The sequence below is a fragment of the Capsicum annuum genome, chromosome 3, assembly GCF_002878395.1.
Source record: "Capsicum annuum cultivar UCD-10X-F1 chromosome 3, UCD10Xv1.1, whole genome shotgun sequence".
Classification (NCBI taxonomy): domain Eukaryota; kingdom Viridiplantae; phylum Streptophyta; class Magnoliopsida; order Solanales; family Solanaceae; genus Capsicum; species Capsicum annuum.
In genome coordinates this window covers 243,574,324-243,592,851 of record NC_061113.1, presented here as the reverse complement: position 1 = coordinate 243,592,851, position 18,528 = coordinate 243,574,324, and the positions used below count along the sequence as shown (strand labels likewise).

Below are 18,528 nucleotides of genomic sequence, written 5' to 3'. Positions count from 1 at the left end.
AAACATGCCATGATGTTTGTTGTGTTGGGATCGAAATAACAAGACCTTAGATGTCATAGGAAAGTTAGTAACTGAAAATCGTGCGATTATTGAATCTCATTCATTAAAAAATTATATTATATTATGGACAGTTGGTGTACTAAAGTTCCCACTATGCACAGAATCTGAGGAAGAGCCCTATCATAAGAATTAAGAATATATTGTACGCAGTCTTACCTTGCATTTATACTATGAATCATAGTAATAATAATTTTTTTGTTAGAATTCAAGAATTATTTTAGATCATTACTTGTTCAAACCTCATAGTCCAGGTCAATATATTAAGCAACAAATTAGCACTGCTAACTATAAGAAGCTAACAAAGCAAGGCTACTGAAGAAGAGTCTGGCTCGAATATGAGAACACGAAGAACATAAACACTAAGAGGATAAAGAAAAAGAAAAGATGACTACAATTTCATTTATGATTACGAGGTTTTTTTGAATATGAAATTCAACCTTCAAATACGAGATTTCACTTTCTTTTATTATTCAGAATGACAGGATTTTTAAGTTTATAAGCTTTTTACTACGTATAAGACATAAAAGTGATGATTTATGCATATTAAGTGAATTTCTTAATATAACTACAAAATTCCAATCAAAGCTACTGATTCGATCGAACACCTAATTTATAACGGTGTAGATCAACTTATAAGACAACAAATTGACTATTGGGCGCTTAACTTTAACTTCCCACTAATAACATGTAAAAGGCAATTAATTAGACAGTGGCAGACACGTTATTAGGATTAATTTGGACTTGTTTGACGTTTTAAACCTAATATGTACAAGGTCAAAAGTGCCTATTTCTAAAGGTAAATAGGTTTGGACTTTTCACAATCTTTTGTTTTGCTTTTGGATTTAATTTGTTCATTTCATGAGAAAAATGTACAATTACACTAATATCATATTGTCAAGATTATTAGGTACAAGTCCACCTTCCAGGCATTCCCCATATTAACCAAGTCGAAAAGACTTTAATAGAGCGTGTTTGGTAGGAAGAAAACTACTTTTATGAAAAATAAGTAAGATTTTGTAGTGTTATAATTAAAAAAAGGAAAAAAAATTTAATAATATTAATTATATGTAATATAGCAAAATACTACGGGATGGGAAATGGGAAGTGAGGGTTTCGGGATGGTGGAGTTGGAAAGGAAACAATAAATTTGAAACGTTACTTATGGCGCTTGTTTTCCCTACATCAATTAAAAAGTAAAAAAATAAATTATTTTTCATACTTTGATTAGTGAAAAGTTATTTTTGATGACCATTAAACATGATAAACACACCTTGTTAAAGAATTTTGAATTTTAAGGGAAAGCTAGATTCTTTTTATTCCATTCGCTTCATATTACTTAATTTCTGTTAATTTGGCACTCCCATTAAGAATTTTTTTATTAAGGAAGTATTTTATTTAAATTAATTTTATTAATTATGTTTTAAAAATTTAATTTTGATTATTAAAATTTTACATAGTCATTTAATGATAAGGATAATATTTAAAAAAATAATAAATTTTTGTTGATTTCATAAATTGAACAAAGGAAAAATTACAGAAACTAGCATCCTTAAGACTATAATTACAATAAATAGCAATACTTTTTCAAAATTACAACTTATAGCAAAAGTAACAATATTTTACCCACTTCATAGTAATAGAAGAATAAGTATTTTTAAGTTGTGTATATGTATTTATGAGTAATACATATATATTTGTATATGTATTTATATAGCAACATTTTACTTAAATACAAATACAATTTGCTATTTTTCGTAATTATGAAACAGTTGCTATAAAAGTTATAATTAAGGCTACAAAGTTGTTATTTCTAAAATTTTTCCTTGAACAAATAAATTAAAACGGAAACCAAGTAAAATAAAATAGAGAATACTATTTGTAATATTCGAGACAAAAAAAAATTAAAACTGTTATGATTAAGATTGGATGGTAATCAAATTTTATCCCATCATATCAAGTATTTTTAATTATCCCATCATATCAAGTATTTTTAATTATTTTATTTAAGGTCAAAGATGAATTATTATGTTAATATCTATATCAGACGAATTATGATGATGTTTACTGAAGTGGTCGGATTTTATTAGTTCCGGTTTTAGTTCTTGGAAAACTATTTCAAGAAAGAGGAAAAAGTTGTGTTTTTTTTATCTATAGTAGAGTTAGAATTTTTATTAAGGGGTTTAAAATATAAAGAAGTAAACACGAAAACTAATCCAAGAGGGTTCAACAATTACTATATCTATCCAAAAAAAATAATTTCAATCATGCAGAAATAATATAACTTTCCACCGAGTGAATCCCTTGGCCTCAAGCTAGTGCCACGCTTGGTTTTGATGATTTTTTAAGAAAATGTTTTTTGGGAAACATTGCGTAATTTATTTTTCATCAAAACTTAATTTTTTTTTGTTCTTTATTTTTTGAAAAACATTTAATTTGATTTATGCAAGAGCAAATTTTATTTTTGAATTCCAATCTTATTGCTTTCCGTTCCACTTTAAGTGTCTCTTTAGTTCCAAAAAAATAATTCACAATATTTATCGTTTTCGAAATCAAGATAATTTGTTTATCTTTTTCATTTTTACCATTAAAATTAAGGGGATGAAAAGTGATTAGACTACTATTTTTAATGGAAGCATTTTCCCTAAGAAATGAAAATAAAGAACTTAGTAAAATATACCTTGTGCAGTTCTATCAAATGACCTTTAAAATAGGATGAAAAGAGTGTGCGAATATTTAATCTGAGTCAAAAAAATTTAGTTTATAAATTTTGTATTATAACTTCTTTTTTTTTGGCTTTGTACAGCAACAACATGTCCAATGTATTCCTACGTAATAAGGTCTGAAAAGAATAGGATATATGCAGACCATATAATTTTTGCTTACTAAATTTCTAAATAAATTATTTATACATATTAAATAAAATTATAACCATCACTGTAACTCTGCTCCTATATATACAAAAAGAGTTAAACCCCATGGTACATAATAATTGAAGAAGTCTGTCATTCCTCACTAGGTCCAAAATCTTTTTTCTATATTCTCTCGTAATTTGGGAGATTCTAATTCAGTAGTAATTATGAACAGGCTTTTTTCACTTTTTAGGCAAAAAAAATAAAAAAATTAATTAAATAGCATAAAATACAAGTATAGAATATGGTAAGCGTGCTTTGTCCTGGATTATAAATCTTTATGGGGACATATGCAGTTTAAAATATAAAGTTTAGCTTGCTAAAGTTTGGACACTATTAGTAGTAGACACATTACTTCTTGGACAGGAATATTGAGTTTAAAATTATTTATAATAATGATATATTACAGAACATAATAAAAGAATTTAATTATATGTTGATGGGTCCAAACTGTTGGTTAATTTGAATATAGGTGAGACAAACATAAATAATTTCTTGACTAAAGTTGGAGGAGAGTTAGTATAAAATACAAATATGTGATTATGGCATGCGTGACTCTTAATTAATTAGTTAAAAAGTGATTAAATAATTAATTGGAAACAGCCTCTGACAGAAATGCAAGGTAAGACTGCGTACAATATACCCTTGTGGTGGGGCCCTTTCCCAAACACCGCTCATAGCGGTAGCTTTAGTGCACCGGACTGCCCTTTTAAAGGTTAAGATGGGTCCATCTTTTGAGATACTGCTAGAATTGCAAAATGGATATTGGGTGAAAACCTAGCAGTGGGATGATTGAGATTTCTTTAATGTTAATTTAAGATTTCAGGGTTGAGATTTAAAAAAAAAAAGAAAAAAATTCAATTGAGAGCGGCGTCTCTAAAAATTCAAATTTAGTTAGGCTACAATATAAATATGGAATATCGGATGAAAAATTTAAAAGACAGTAGTACTATAAATCCAACTTGTGGTTCTATGCCGCTAAATATTTATTTGCATCAAATATTTATATCAAATTAATTTAATTTATTGTGATAAAATGATTTAATGAAATAAAACTATAATTAATTAATTATAATTAAGTATTGAAAATCTATATGTTAATATATGTCTAGCGTCTGTTAATTTAATATAAACATTTAATGCAAATAAATTTTAGATAATGTTAATGAGGAAATGTACCAAAACGCAGACAAGATTATTGGGAGCTAGCTAATCATTTTAATAATGTGTCTAAATTCACCCTCTTTTTTATCTTCAAAAAGTTGACGGTAAGAGTATTATCCACTAATGTCAAAAAGTCAAGGATAATTACCATTACGATTCACTCAATCAACTACGTATATCTCAATCTAAAATTAATTAAGAGTTAAAGTTGACCATATATGAATTTATAGTAATTCCACTATATGGTCCACGTCAATTGTCATTTCATCACTAAAAATATTCTTAAATGTAGTAATTATTAAAAGTAGATTCAAGATTTGAAGTTTATAATTTTTATGCCAACTTTAAGGCTTAAGCTAATATATAATAAAACTTTATCTACGATCAAATATTTAGTTATAAATATTTTAATATAATTATAGGATATGAGCAAAAATTATTAAATTTCCGTAAATACATAGCTAGCACACTGAATCCACCATTGGTAATTTCACATTTGACCTAGATCCCTTTACCATAATGTGGAGTTCCATGTGTTGGGGAATAAAGAAAACTAATATTACTATATAATTGTGAATAAAATATTATTTTGATAATATTAACAGTATAATATAACAGTGTATATATATATATTATATTTGAGTCATGCTGGGCACTGTCTTAAAAAATTATTTCAGCAGTATAAAATGTTTCCCCAGGATTAAACAAACACTTCTCTAAATATTTAGAGGATACAGGAATCAACAAAACTATTAATACAAATACCAACAAGTTAATTTGGAAAATGATATAACTAATAATAAGAATTGTATAATAGTAATGGAGAAGTAAATGAAATGGAAAAGAAGAATGATTAAACAAAGTGTGTGTTATTATTTTTTCTCTCTACTTCATAACATACAAAGAAGCATACATATATATAGGCAAAATAATGAATATTCTTCCTACTAGATTATAACAAGTGTTAGTACACTTGTTTTTTGATCAAAGGAAAGCTGTTTCTTTTGCTATTATTGATACACATACTATACTAAATGTCAAGAAAGAATCATACTCCTTTCAAGATTATACAAATGTCATACTATGTATTTTGATTCAATGGAGTAATACAACTTTGGCTCTTTTCCATACACCTACATAGCCAAATGACAAATTTAAAAATATCATGTAACACCTCTTATTTTCCATGATAATGATTTTTTTATTTTTTTTTCAAATAATAATTATTTTGAAATAAACTATAATTTTTCCTACACCATGTAAATATCAAACTCGACGTCTTATCTTCTGCGATCATTTTCAATTATGTCTAATCTCAAGCCCTGAAAACAATTTCCGATAGAAATACAAGGTAAGACAGATTAACAGAAGTTTTAGTGCAACAAACCGCCTTCTATTATTTCATGTTCATCTTAACATTCATATTTTTCTTCCATTATCTCTCCAATACTGTTTAAATTTGAAGGTTTTATAAAAGTTTTAATTTGAAGGTTTTATAAAATTTAAACTTTTATAAAATTGATACTGTGAAAGAATGAAAGGACAAATAGGAGAGAAATTTGAAGGAATGACTTTCAAACTAGTAATATATCATATGCAAGTGTGAGTTTAGGAACCAATTGACAGTTTCAAGTCACCATGTAAAATGTAGACATTAAACATGCACAAACAACGACATACCCCGGAACATGTGGGTATGTTTCTGAAAGATCCTCGGTTCAAGTGCAACAAAAATTCCACATGTGGAAATGTTTCTGAGAGACCCTCGGTTCAAGTGCAATAAATTTATATTAAACACACAGAATAAAGATAATTATAATTTCAGCCACAATTTTTAAAGTTCTTCCATTCATGCATCGTTCAAGTGCAACAAATCTACATTAAACACAAAATAAAGATAAACAATTTTTGAAGTTCTTCCACATGCATCGTAGAAACTCTTACATTGAATTGATATTGCCATATATTTATGCATCGTAGAAACTATTACATTGAATTGATATTTGTCAAAAATGTCACTCCAAAACCTTAGACAAGTAAGACGACTCAATAGTTATCATAGACAACTAAGACATTCAAAGTTGATGCGACTCAATACTTATCATAGACAACTCAACTCAGACGATTCGAAGTTGATCTCTTCATAGACAACTAAGACGATTCGAAGTTGTTTTGATGAAAGAAACTACACTAGCATTTCAATGTTCTCCTTTTGGGCACGACGAAAGAGATTAAAGTAATTTAAGGTTCACATATTAATATTATTATTTATAATAGTAAGAATTGATTCAAGTTAATAATAAGTTAATTATGCTTTTCAATAAATTACCTTGGATGTTGTTGTAAACATATTATTTATTATTATAAAAATTTGAGTAGTTTAATTCAAATTTTCAAAATATTTCTATTGAATTACTATATTCAATATTGTCAAACATAAAATAAAATTATAGAATTAACAATTAAATTTTTATTTTTTTTTAAGGCCTTGAGATTTTAAAGGCCTAAAGCACAAACGTCACCCTTGAGCCAGCCCTGGGTCCGAACTAGGCGACTACTTGAATGCTACCATTTTATTTTTCTTGTTTCCTCTCTTCTTTGCACTACTCTTTTCAGGTCCCTCTGCCTCTTCCGCCTTCTGCTCCGCCTCTAGAACAGCCAACTGCAATTTATCCCATTGGAGGTCATGTCAAAACATTGATCACTTCATGATATGTCAAGCATATAACAGAATATATGTATAATTTTCTAGCGTACCTCATCAAGGATAGGTTTGAGCTCCTTGAACCGACATTCAGCAAGATCAAAACCATCCTTACGCAGCTCCTACAGTGACAAGACAACAACACTAGAGCTCACGCAGATATATATAAATATGCTGATTTACACAAAACTTGAAAACATCAATTGCATAAAAATTATATGTATATATGTATGAGCATAAAGAGAACATTAGTAATCTGGAAAGCCTGTCAATCCAACATCCTCAAGGCCAGCCACAATACTGCCTTTTCATTCTTGGCATATGGTACCCTTCATGTATAATCTCCTCACAGTGTACCTCCCATGCTCTCTAAATTCTTGTTCAGTGATCAAGCTCTCTCTATCTCTCCCCACGTTATCACTGATTCACCATCACAATCTCCAGCAACCCAACTCATATCACGTTATCTACCTGAGTCATTCCACTCCATTATATATAAAATAAAGCAATGCCACCTATGTGATCCTTCTTCATTTCAGGGATGATACATAGGTAACTTGATTGTGCTGAATTTCCTCCCAATTTAATATATTTCAAATGAAGCTCTAAGCAATTTAAAATGAACATAAACACGTAGTAGAAAGTAATTTTCCCTGCACAATTATTTGGACACCACTCCTTTTCCATTTGACGCCTTCGATAGTAGTTCTATTAAAAGGAAAAAGAATCAAATGTGTTATTTTCCTCCAATAATTAAGATAACTAAAACTGACCTTTCCTGTATGTTGTGTGTGTTCATATGCAGCCATTTGCCAGTACATATTTGTTCTTTTGTAGAAATCCCTCAAAGACTCCCCTGGCTTCACAAATATAAAAGGGCAATAAATTTAGAGTAGAGAAAATTGTCCGAGTTAAATGTAGTGCACAAATCAATAACTAGTCATTCAAATTAAGCTTATCTAAAAATGACCAGATTTGTTGCTCAAACAGAGTCAGATTACCACTGGTGTTCTTTGAGCATCAGAGAGACCAAGACTGGCTCTAATTTGCTCAATTCTGGCTCGTTTCTCCTTCCTTCTCAGTGTTTTCCCTTCACCTCTGATTATGGCAACAGCATCTCCAGTTTCAAGTGATGTTGATGCACCATTCCTAGCCTTTAAAAAGGTGAGATTACAACATATTATGTTTCCAAACAATTATTTGGGAAAATGACATAGGATATTTGATGAAAATCTAGTCTGCTTAATGCATTCGGTTAAGAAAAGAGACCTCAGCATCATCCTCTTCATCAGTGTCCTCGTCGCTATCAACAACACTCTCACATTCTTCATTTTCACTGTCATCTTCATCTTCATCTTCATCATCATCATCTTCATTATCTGACGCTTCAACCCACTCAGACTCAGATGCCTGCCGGAAAATCTAAAGATAAGTCCAGGCATCACAGAAAAAGCAAACACAAGTCTGCAATATGACTTTCACCATCTTTTACAATTTCAAGTGATGATTTTACTTCCAATTAAAACAACTTGGAAAATATCACTCAAATGGTTGGCAATAGAATTAGGTGCACTAGGGCTTTTGGCATCAACCAAGAAGTTCATTTGATTATTATATCTACACAAGTAGTTGGTCCTTTTTTTCACACAAGTAGTTGTCCATTTGACGGGGTAAGGTGCAAAATAGTTTCTGCAAGGTCCAGCAGAACCTGGTTGATGAACCATACTCTTGTCTTGTCGGCAAAAAAAAAAAAAAGTTCACTTAGTAAGTTAATGTCTTTTTGAAGCGCATTACATTGGATAGGCAAAGAAGTTAAAATTTCAAAAGGTAAAGCAAGTCAGAATATACAAGGATGCTGCATCATGACAGGTGAAGATGACCAGCTGCTTGAACTTGTTATGAAGACAGAATAGGTACATATAAGAGACAATCTATCCTCTTGGGAATGATAATAGGAAAAATAATCAACTAGGACACTTGCTTCCTAAGAAACCAAATAATTATGGTCTTGGCAGTGAAAACTAGGAGCAGGGAGATGGAGGCAAGATAAACTCATGAATTAGATAAGCTGAACGGAAAGAGACGGGGCCAAAACAACAACAGAAAAATATTAACTAACCGGGATAATGCATTTCCATTCATCAAGTTTACTGAGATTAAGAACATGTAAGTCATCAAGAGTAAGTTCTTGATCTCTAATTTCCATCATGCCACCGTAGACATATAAGGTATCTTTTGCCACAGCCATGCATGCATTGATACGCCCACATGGCTTTACTACCTGAAATATGAACATGCATCATAGGACGAGAAGCAAACAAAAATATATGATTGAGATATTACATTATTCAGTACAACTGACATCTGCTGAAGCTGAATGTTGCACGGCTGAAGATTTAGAGCTAGCCTCAGATCTAGAAGCTTCATTGCCATCATCAATTGTTACATTCCTTTTCATGTTCAAAGACATTTTTTTGATATCGCTTTTTGTGTTGGCATCTTCTTCAGAATCGAGGTCCTCATCTTCATCGTCTGCATCAATTTCCATTGGACTTGTCTTACTATCAAGATCCATGCTATCAGCTTGCTCATCTAAAACTTGCTTTTGCTGCAAGCAGATCCAATGAAACACTATTTTTATCAATCAAATTCCATTTCTAGAGATACAATAACATATATGCTATAGAATACACAGAGAGAGAGAGAAACACATTTTGTGTTTCAGAAGGCAGAGATGAGAATGCCTCCAAAGGTGAGAATTTACAGATTTGCATATTTAGATGGCAGCTTGAGATCTGCTTGAGCTAGATCTCGAGCTTAACTGAACCTCAAATTCAGGTGTTTGAGCTTAGCTGGAACCTCATCCCATAGGACTCGGGTTTGCTTGGTATGGTCAAAAATGTCAAGCACAACGGTATGCTCCAAAATATTAAGCACAGTTGAATCACGGCATCAGCTTCTATCAGAATGAAAAAACAGATGCCGAAAACAACGTCAATGAACTAAAAATGGAGAGCCTACTTATTTAGGGTGTAGAATCTGAGAAGAAGAAATTAAGGTGGACAAAATGAAACCCAAAAACATACAACAAACCCATATAGCCAAACCCCAATAGAACAGAACAACTAGAACACAAAAATCATTATAGAAAATCACAAAATAGCACCTTCTGCTTCCTAACCAAAAATAACTATTCCTTTAGTTAGAACTTGAAAAATCACTATGAAAAACTTCACTCTAATAAATTTAAAATAAAATATCCTTGCAAATTATTCTTCTCTATCTTCAAAATAAAAGATATCTGACCTAGCACTTGCAAACATAAAGCTTGCATTTGTGCTTTGCATGGAAAAACTGAGAAGTGACTTTGAAAAGCTAAAACAGATGCTGCTGCATAGAGTTGTAAATGGAAGAGATCTGAATGACAGTGACCGAGATGAAAAAGTATGAATGCGTGGATGGAAGAGGCAGCCCGGACTCACCTCAAGGAAAGAGGCATGAGTTCACAGCTATGGCTAATGAGAGAAGAAAAAAGGTGAAATTAGAGACACGGCCACGCTTAGGATTTAGTAGTACTTTAAGCTTGAATTAGGGAAATACTGGGCAAGCTCGGCTAGGCTAGCACGCCTAACAAGTCAGGCATCAACAAGTTCAGGCTTGGGCCGATTGCTATTTGGCTTCGTCGATCTTGAAAGTGCAGAATCAGGCACGAATGGCTTGCAAGTTAGCCCAGCTCAGCTACACCCCAGTTCTCAAAAGAGGCCGGCTGTGAGCAGGTAGAGCATGTTTGACAAGGAAAAATATTACTCAAGAGATTTGCAGGTTGAGCAATAGTAGCAACCCAACTTACCCAAGGATCAAATGGCCAGCTTTCTTTAATTGGTTCAAATCTAGGTTGGACACAAAATAAGATGAGGAATTATGCAATATGATTTTTTAAAAATTACCCATGCAATAAGATATGATCTAGTGCTTTTTAAAGACTCATCCAGCTTCACTTAAACCATAACGCTAGGTGCAGCACTGCTGGACACTTCCATGGTTCCAGTGCAAGCACTAAGATGCCAAGGCATGCCCCTCAATTATCCATAGATTTTATCTTGATGAGGACGTCAATGTAATTGTGACTATTAAGTATCTGGTTACTAAAATGTTCGCATACAACAGCCCAAGACAAACTTATGTCCCATGCAAGAATAGACCGATTATGTGTCATCTGTCATGCATTCACCTTTGGACTTTGGGTTTCTTTTTTGCTCAGTATTCTTCATTTAGACCAGTTCCACAGTACAAGTCACTACTTTGTTTTCTACATTTCTCCCTGAGATAGAGGAGCTTCACAACCCTCTTGGTGATGTAGAATGCAGAAGTTTCTAAGCTAGGCTCTGTCTAAGTGTTGTTTGAAATTTTGAATCGCAGTTTTAGCACCTCTAACTGCCCTCCCTAATTACTCTGGTGATCACGAAACTATTGCACCCAAAGAACAAAAGAAAATGAAATTTGTGGGAGAACATTGATTTTTATTGTCATGGACGAAAAAGTCACTAACCACATGTATAACAGCGCTTCGATAGGCACCGCATGAGGAGTATGGTGACCCTAAACAGTAGTTTAAGCAGGTATCTGAGACAATTTTAAAAGCTAATAATGCTAGTACCTTAGGTTTTGTAGCTTTCTCCTTCCGCAGCTCTAATGGGTACCTGTATGCAGAATAAATATTAACCTCCAAAAGAATGTAGCATTGCACTCTACTTTGCAAGGCGAAAAGATGATGAAAAAAGAATGTGAAAAATAGGCATGTCACATGTGCCAACGAATAAAAGAGTAAAACATTTCTCAAGAAAAATACGAAGTAGTGGACTAGGCATTTACCAGCGGTGAGTGTCTAATTGGAAGCCATAAAGTTCATTCAGAAACAAGCTCATCATAACATCACCTGGATAGAACATAGAGTCAGAAGTTTTGTTTGCATTTCGTTGACATCTTATTGCATCATTTTCCTTTATTTCCGAAAGTTGTCTTTTTAAAAGTTAAAAGAGCAAAAGAATGTGAAAAGAAGCACAAAGGCTGCAAGATATGCTTATACAAAGATAATCAACCTTCCATTTCCATATCCACAACACCTCCAAATAGTATAGCCCGCTTTTTATGGATGCACATCGAGAAGCCAGCACGAGGCCCGGGAGGCATGCCACTTTTTTTGACCTTACATGCAGCAAGACAAATTTAATAAAAGGCCAAGTTCTGAAGAGGGAAAAATTATTGGCACAACACAATAAAAGAACTCTCTCAACACGTCAGTAAAATAAATTGAGCAACAGTAACAAACATAAACTGAACTCAGACTTTTAGAGAATCTTTCAGATGGTGCTCTAGTTTGTAAGAGAAGCAAGGCAGTATCCCACTCCCGTCAATATCAAGCATTGCTGTCATTCAGCTAGGGTAAGTACATTTTGAAGCAATACATGTCAATCTAAGGTCGATTATGTAATAATCTTATATGTGCTTTAATTCCATTTGTGTTCTTAGCATTTAGTTTTGCACATACTAGTCTTAGAGTGGTGAGGACATCTTAGCATACTTATGTTTATCATTGTCAAATGTGGTTATCTCTGGTTTCATTTGACTGTAAGTCTGTGACTATTTGACATCAATAAATTATACGTGAAATAAAAGTCTGTGACCATATGGACATTTATGGTCATCAAATGGTTCAAACCCATATGCTACAACATCGACAGCCACACCAAAAAATTTGAAGGGGAAGAGGAAGGGGTGGAGGATGGGGAGATGGAGGCGAAAGTACATTAAGAAAACAAGAAGACATAAACCTTGTTCCATTCCCACATCTTAGGATCAAGGGACCATATGTCAGAGTGAACGATTCCTTTCTCTGAGCCACTTTTATCAGATGAAACTTCTTTGGAATAACCACCATATAGATATATCTGAAATTTGTAAAAGATGGACTTACGAACCAATTAATGTGATTACCACCAAAGAAGCATATAATATGAGAGACTAACTTTATTACTGAAAAGTTCTCTATACAACGCTAACGGAAACAGATCATATAATGCAAAAGATAAGTCATGCAACTAAAAGAACATTATTGAAAAACTGAATGAACACGTAACCAATTACTAAATTCAAGGAAATAGAGAAGTCAATGGTTATATGTAAGAAGGAATTCAAAGATACATGAGATTTACCAGGTTTATTTAATTACCTATTTTTGGCCAAGGGGTGTAAACAGCTCCACCTCACTGATATAGGAAAAGAAAGAAAGGAACTAATTTGCTGAACAGGGAGGATGGAAAACTAAAAGAACGGAAATTGCAACTTCATTTCCCACCTGAAGTGCTCTCCTTGTCTATTAGAAGGAACCGAAAAGGAATAGAAGAGATAAAAGATCTCTAAACAAACTTGAAATGTAAACTGATATTTTGATCAAATAAACCAAATGTTGGCAATGATAGAGCGTCCCTTGAGATTTATACAAATATTTTGGTCAAATAAACCAAATGCTGGCAATAATAGAGCACCCTTCTTTTATTCATTTTGTAGCTTTTGTTCCACAAGCAAAAACAAGTAATTCTGCCAACCTTCCTTTTATCCTTACTTCTTCAAACAACATAAAGAAGGTCGAAGAATAATATTTTAACATGTTAATTTTTTTATTTTTTAAAACTGGTAATGTTGTATTCCACAGCATCAAGATATGCTGGAGACCTTCAAAAAACAGGGGGGAAATAGAAAAGAAAATACTTACAGACATACTAATATTTTAACATATTCATTACTCACTCCCGAAGATGTTATCTGATCCAATCCCGATGAGTTATGGCAAGTAGACCAAAAATATCCTTAGGCTTCCTTTTTTTATTATTTTCTACAGTTTGGGCTGTATAGAAGTACAGGTTAACTACTATCAAAGAAGAAAATACTACGAACAACAAGAAATTTTACTTACAGTTGAGTTTACAGATAGTCAGATATCTAAAGATATGTTCTACAGTGATACCTACAACCTTGAATATCAGTAAGCACTACTTGTTCAAAGTCAATATCTTAGTCTATAGCAGGGGATGGGGGAGCGGGAGAAGCCTAGAAGGTAGGAGCTCAACAGAATGCAACAGAATTTGAACAGTATTAAACCCCATTAGCTAGTTACAGTGGCAGCATATTATAAATTCATTCCAGACACCTCAAAAAGTCAAACAAAGATGACAGGCAGGGCAATTTGTGGTGGAGCAAGATACTCCTGCTGATCATTCACCTCATCTTGATAAACAAAAAACTGGAAGCCACTTCGAGCACTCGGCCACATGCATCCAGGTGTAGGTTTTATCTCTTGCCACTGTAGCGCGAATATCACGGTGATTAGCATCGAGAACTTGTTAAACACATAGACCAGAAAAAATGCAGAAATGTCAGGTCCATTATATCTGTACTCACCTTATATTGATCAAGATCAAATACATGCAGATCATTGTAATACCTGCAATAAGTAGAGGTTTTGCAAATTTTAGAAATCGCGTCAAAAGATCACTTTATGTCCAGACAACTAGGTTAGAGCCTCATTTGGACGCATTTATTAATTGTTATAATATTAGCAGGCATCTATGCAACTGAGCTAAAACAGAGAATAAATAAGCGATAAATGAATCAGTGGAGAATATTCCATGATGTTTTTATAAGAAAATATCCTGTTATATTTATGGATATACTACAAGAATCCGCAAGACACATGCCAGACCTTGTCTGAAATTTTCAACAAGTCATTCTGCCCTACAAGCGAAGTAAGTAGATTGTTTTGTCACTAATATATGAGTTTTTGCCTCCATTCTCTGCAAAGCCTGGATCTGGATCTCACCATACCTCGAGTGGGTGAAGGTACGATGGCTGCAGAAGAGTACATAGCAGGGAAGAATGTTGCTATGAATATATAACAGTATTGTATTAGAAAGAATCATTTTGCAGAATATGTTCGAGCTAACTTCACAACTCCAAAAGCTCATTGCAGAATGCGGAAAGCTGCTAGACAGTCACAAAGACACTAGGAACTCTGACAAAAATCACTAATCAAAATAGAATATTGGTTTATAGATCATTGAAAGCTTCTCATATTAATTTCAGTAAATTGCAACACTTTAACAAAGGCAAAAATAACCACCTGACTTCTCTAAGAGTGTCATAGAAGCCTCCAAAAACTATAATCTTGTGCTTGTACAAAATCTGCAATAAGCCAAGAAATGCATGAAGTAAATTGGGTAAATTGTTTGGTTGTGCATCAACTCCCCTGAATAGAATGTTTCATAAGTTCAAACAGAATAAACAGACTGAGACATCCTCGTATTGTCTATTTTCATAGAAGACATCCTCATATTTTCTTTTCACATAATACAAAAAAAGGGCATTGTAAGCAAGAAAGAGTTGTTTATCACCACCGAAGGTTGTGGTGCAGTGGTAGCTCCTCCATCCTTAACTAGAGGTCTCGGTTTGAGACTTGGGAGTGGAGTCACCTTTCCTGGGGAGTGCTTTACATCCCCCCCCCCCCCTCCCAACCCAAAGTGGGACTTCCCGGATTGAATCCAAACTAGTTGATCCCCAAAGTGGATACCAAACACCAAATGGGAACCAAAAACAACTGTTTATCAAGAATTCCGTTAGTTCAACGAAAGCTGAACGTACCATGCGATGACCTGAACGTGGACTAGGACACCCTTTATAATTTAGTTGTTCCCATTGGTTTGTTTTCAAGTCCAACACCCAAAAGTCCTGCAATACAAATTACAAAAGGATATACAATACATTATAAATATTGGATCAAAGACAGAAGCGTGACATTCCAGGGATAAATAATGGATTCTACCTTGTAATGATGGAATCTCTCTTGATTAGGAGATGTAAATTCACCACCTAATTACATAACAACAATTATATCAATAACCACGACGGAAAAGGAATGGGGTATGAACTCAAAAGCATATATTAAGATCCACAAAGTTGTGAATGCTAAAAAGTATACTCATTATACAGACTTTGGATTTTTACCAAAAATATAAAGATAATTTTTCCAAGCAACGGCTTGGTGTGCACTGCGGGGAGGCGGACTGTTAGGGCTTGAAATCAACTTCCACTCTTGCTTTTCCACATCATACCGGTAGAGATCGCCATATACAAACGTCTGCATTTAGCCAATTCCATAAATTCCAACTCATCAGTTGAAAAATATAACACACACTAGTCTATCAAAACAATCAAGGAAAAATGGAACTTAATGCTAACCATTAATAAATAATTCCTTCTTCCTAAACTAGTTGTCCCTCTTGGCATCACGAGAGCCAAACAAAATGATATTTGAAAAAAGACCCTTTTTTTATTGCTTTACTATGGACAACCTGCAGTCTATAGTACTTCTCGGTTAATTTTGTAAATGAATTAAAAAAAAATCCTTAAGGAATTCTTATACTCCAATACAGCTCCAAAATTAGTTAAACTGAACCTTGAGACGCAAATGGGCAAAAGAACTAACACATATAGTATTATTTAGTCCACCACATTTTTATGAATAAGTAGTCCGTAATCAAAGATTATCGATCACTACAAAGCTAGATGGCGAATAAAAAGTTCCTTAAACTTGCAGCATTAAGTCGAAAAACACACAGAGAGAGAAAAGCCGGAATATGTATTCCAATGGGAACTTTCGAGGGAAAGAGTATCAAACTATAACTACAGTCTACATAGAATTACTCTCACATTACTAATTTCCTCATTTATATTCTTGTCATTTCCACTCTACGTGCTTGTGTTTTATCTTATAAAAAATACATATATAGAAGAACTATAGACAAAAATTACCAATACCTTACCTTGTTGCCATTGTAAAATTCACCACCGTAGAGAACTAATTCAGTCTCCTTCAATGGATTAACATTCAACTGCAAACACCATTTAATTAGGAAGTAGTTATATTAAATAAAAAAAGAAATAAGGATCTTGTACCCCTCCGAACTATTGTCAAAGTTGCTACAACACACTCCAACCTTGTCAAAGTTGCTACGACACACTCCAACCTCACAAGGGTCCTATTACCCTCCTGAACTCAACCTTAGCCTATTTTTGTTACCCTTTTATGCTGACATGGCACCTTTATTTCATAAAATCGAGCCCACATCAAAGGTGCCACGGCAGCTAAAAAGGTTGATAAAAATATTGCTAAAATTTAGTACAGGGGTTAATAGTATCCCGTGAAGTTGGAGTTGTCGTAGCAAATTTGGTCATAGTTCAGAGGAGTATTAGATGCTTTACTCTAAAAAAAAATCACTAGCAGACTAATTTCATTGATATTGTTGAACTCATCATAAATAAAACCGAAGTGTTGATGGTTTATTTTACCGAACAGTTGGATCGAGGAGAAGGTGCAGGAACATTCTCTTCAATGTGAATTTCCTCCTTCTTAGCTTCCTCTTTTTGTATGCTCAGCTGTTCATGTAAATACAATTTTCAAATACACATTACAAGTTCAAGCTCTATACTTGTGTTTAAAAATTCATTTAATATGTAGGAATAAATTATTACAATTCCGAACTTATAAAGTAAAAATCATGACTCCGGTTATGCTCCAAGTTATGTAAAAAGTGGATACCAATATAGCATCGATGTCGTCTTCAGGGGAGAGTTTTTTGGATTCTCTACGAGCTCTTTTTTCTTCAGCTCTAGCTGTTTTCTTCTCTGTTTTCTCTTTGCCTTTACCTGGTTTCTTTGTTTTCTTCCCCATTTTTTTGTTCACTGTGTATCTCCTGCTGCTCTTCGTTCCGGCGGCTCACTCTTCGCACCCTTTGTCGAAATTATTCAGCGTTTTATACCCTGGTCGGGCAATATGGGTTAGTTTAAAATATTAATAATAAATGATTCATGTATTTTATTTTTTTTGGGGGGGGGGTGTCCAAGGTATACACAATTAGTCGGCAGCCGTGATACTAATCCTTCGTTTGTTGATCAGTACATTTTGCGGTAGTAAACTGATCACAGAGTTTGCTCCATTCGCCAAATGCGAAAATCGAACCTTCAATCTCTTACTTAAGGGACATAATATTGAACCACTATAATAATTTTGGTATATAATAGGAGTAAAATTTCACAAAATAGCTCATACTTGTGTATGATAAAAATGTAGGAATAATTAAAAAATTAATTAATCAAGTCTTTTATCATTTGATTATTGCTTTGTTAATACGATGCAATTAGTATTTTATATTTAACTTGCATGAATGATGCGTATATTTTCTCACTACTTAACATGAGTATTATTTAATAGTGTGAATTAAATGTGGCATTAGTTATGTAGAAATATTTTTTTTTATGTGGCAAAATAAAAGGTAGGAGAAAAGGTAGAAATGAAGGAAATAAAGTGGATTTGTAACATAATAAAGATAATTTTTGAGAGGTGAACATGATTAGTGTTATTATATATTAGAATAGTGCAGGGAGTGTCCAAATACATTATTACGAATATAATGGTCAATAACAATAGATAGTACGATTAAACCTTATAATGTTAATTTGTATCATAATAAGATAGTATGATTAAATCTTATGATACTGAGTTTTGCAATAAATTTTCAAGAATATGGAAAATAAATCGTAATCACAAAGTAAATAGAACAAAGTAATTTTATTTATCGA

At 33.0% G+C, this 18,528-nt stretch overlaps 1 protein-coding gene across 1 annotated transcript; it reads right to left on the bottom strand.

Moving 5' to 3' along the window:
- Nucleotides 1–6,517: 6,517 nt before the first annotated feature.
- LOC107862657 (kelch domain-containing protein 4) lies at nucleotides 6,518–17,724 on the bottom strand. The gene is made up of 20 exons (XM_016708286.2): nucleotides 17,489–17,724; nucleotides 17,239–17,325; nucleotides 16,713–16,781; nucleotides 15,895–16,027; nucleotides 15,713–15,759; nucleotides 15,532–15,618; nucleotides 15,014–15,075; nucleotides 14,296–14,338; nucleotides 14,117–14,197; nucleotides 12,669–12,785; nucleotides 11,937–12,042; nucleotides 11,710–11,773; nucleotides 11,495–11,537; nucleotides 9,200–9,445; nucleotides 8,957–9,118; nucleotides 8,107–8,247; nucleotides 7,839–7,991; nucleotides 7,611–7,697; nucleotides 6,891–6,959; nucleotides 6,518–6,795 (listed from the first exon to the last, which is right to left on the bottom strand). Exons 1-20 carry the CDS (start codon nucleotides 17,618–17,620, stop codon nucleotides 6,688–6,690), a joined length of 2,037 nt encoding a protein of 678 aa, XP_016563772.2. The 5' UTR covers nucleotides 17,621–17,724; the 3' UTR covers nucleotides 6,518–6,687.
- Between the last annotated feature and the right edge of the window lie 804 nt (nucleotides 17,725–18,528).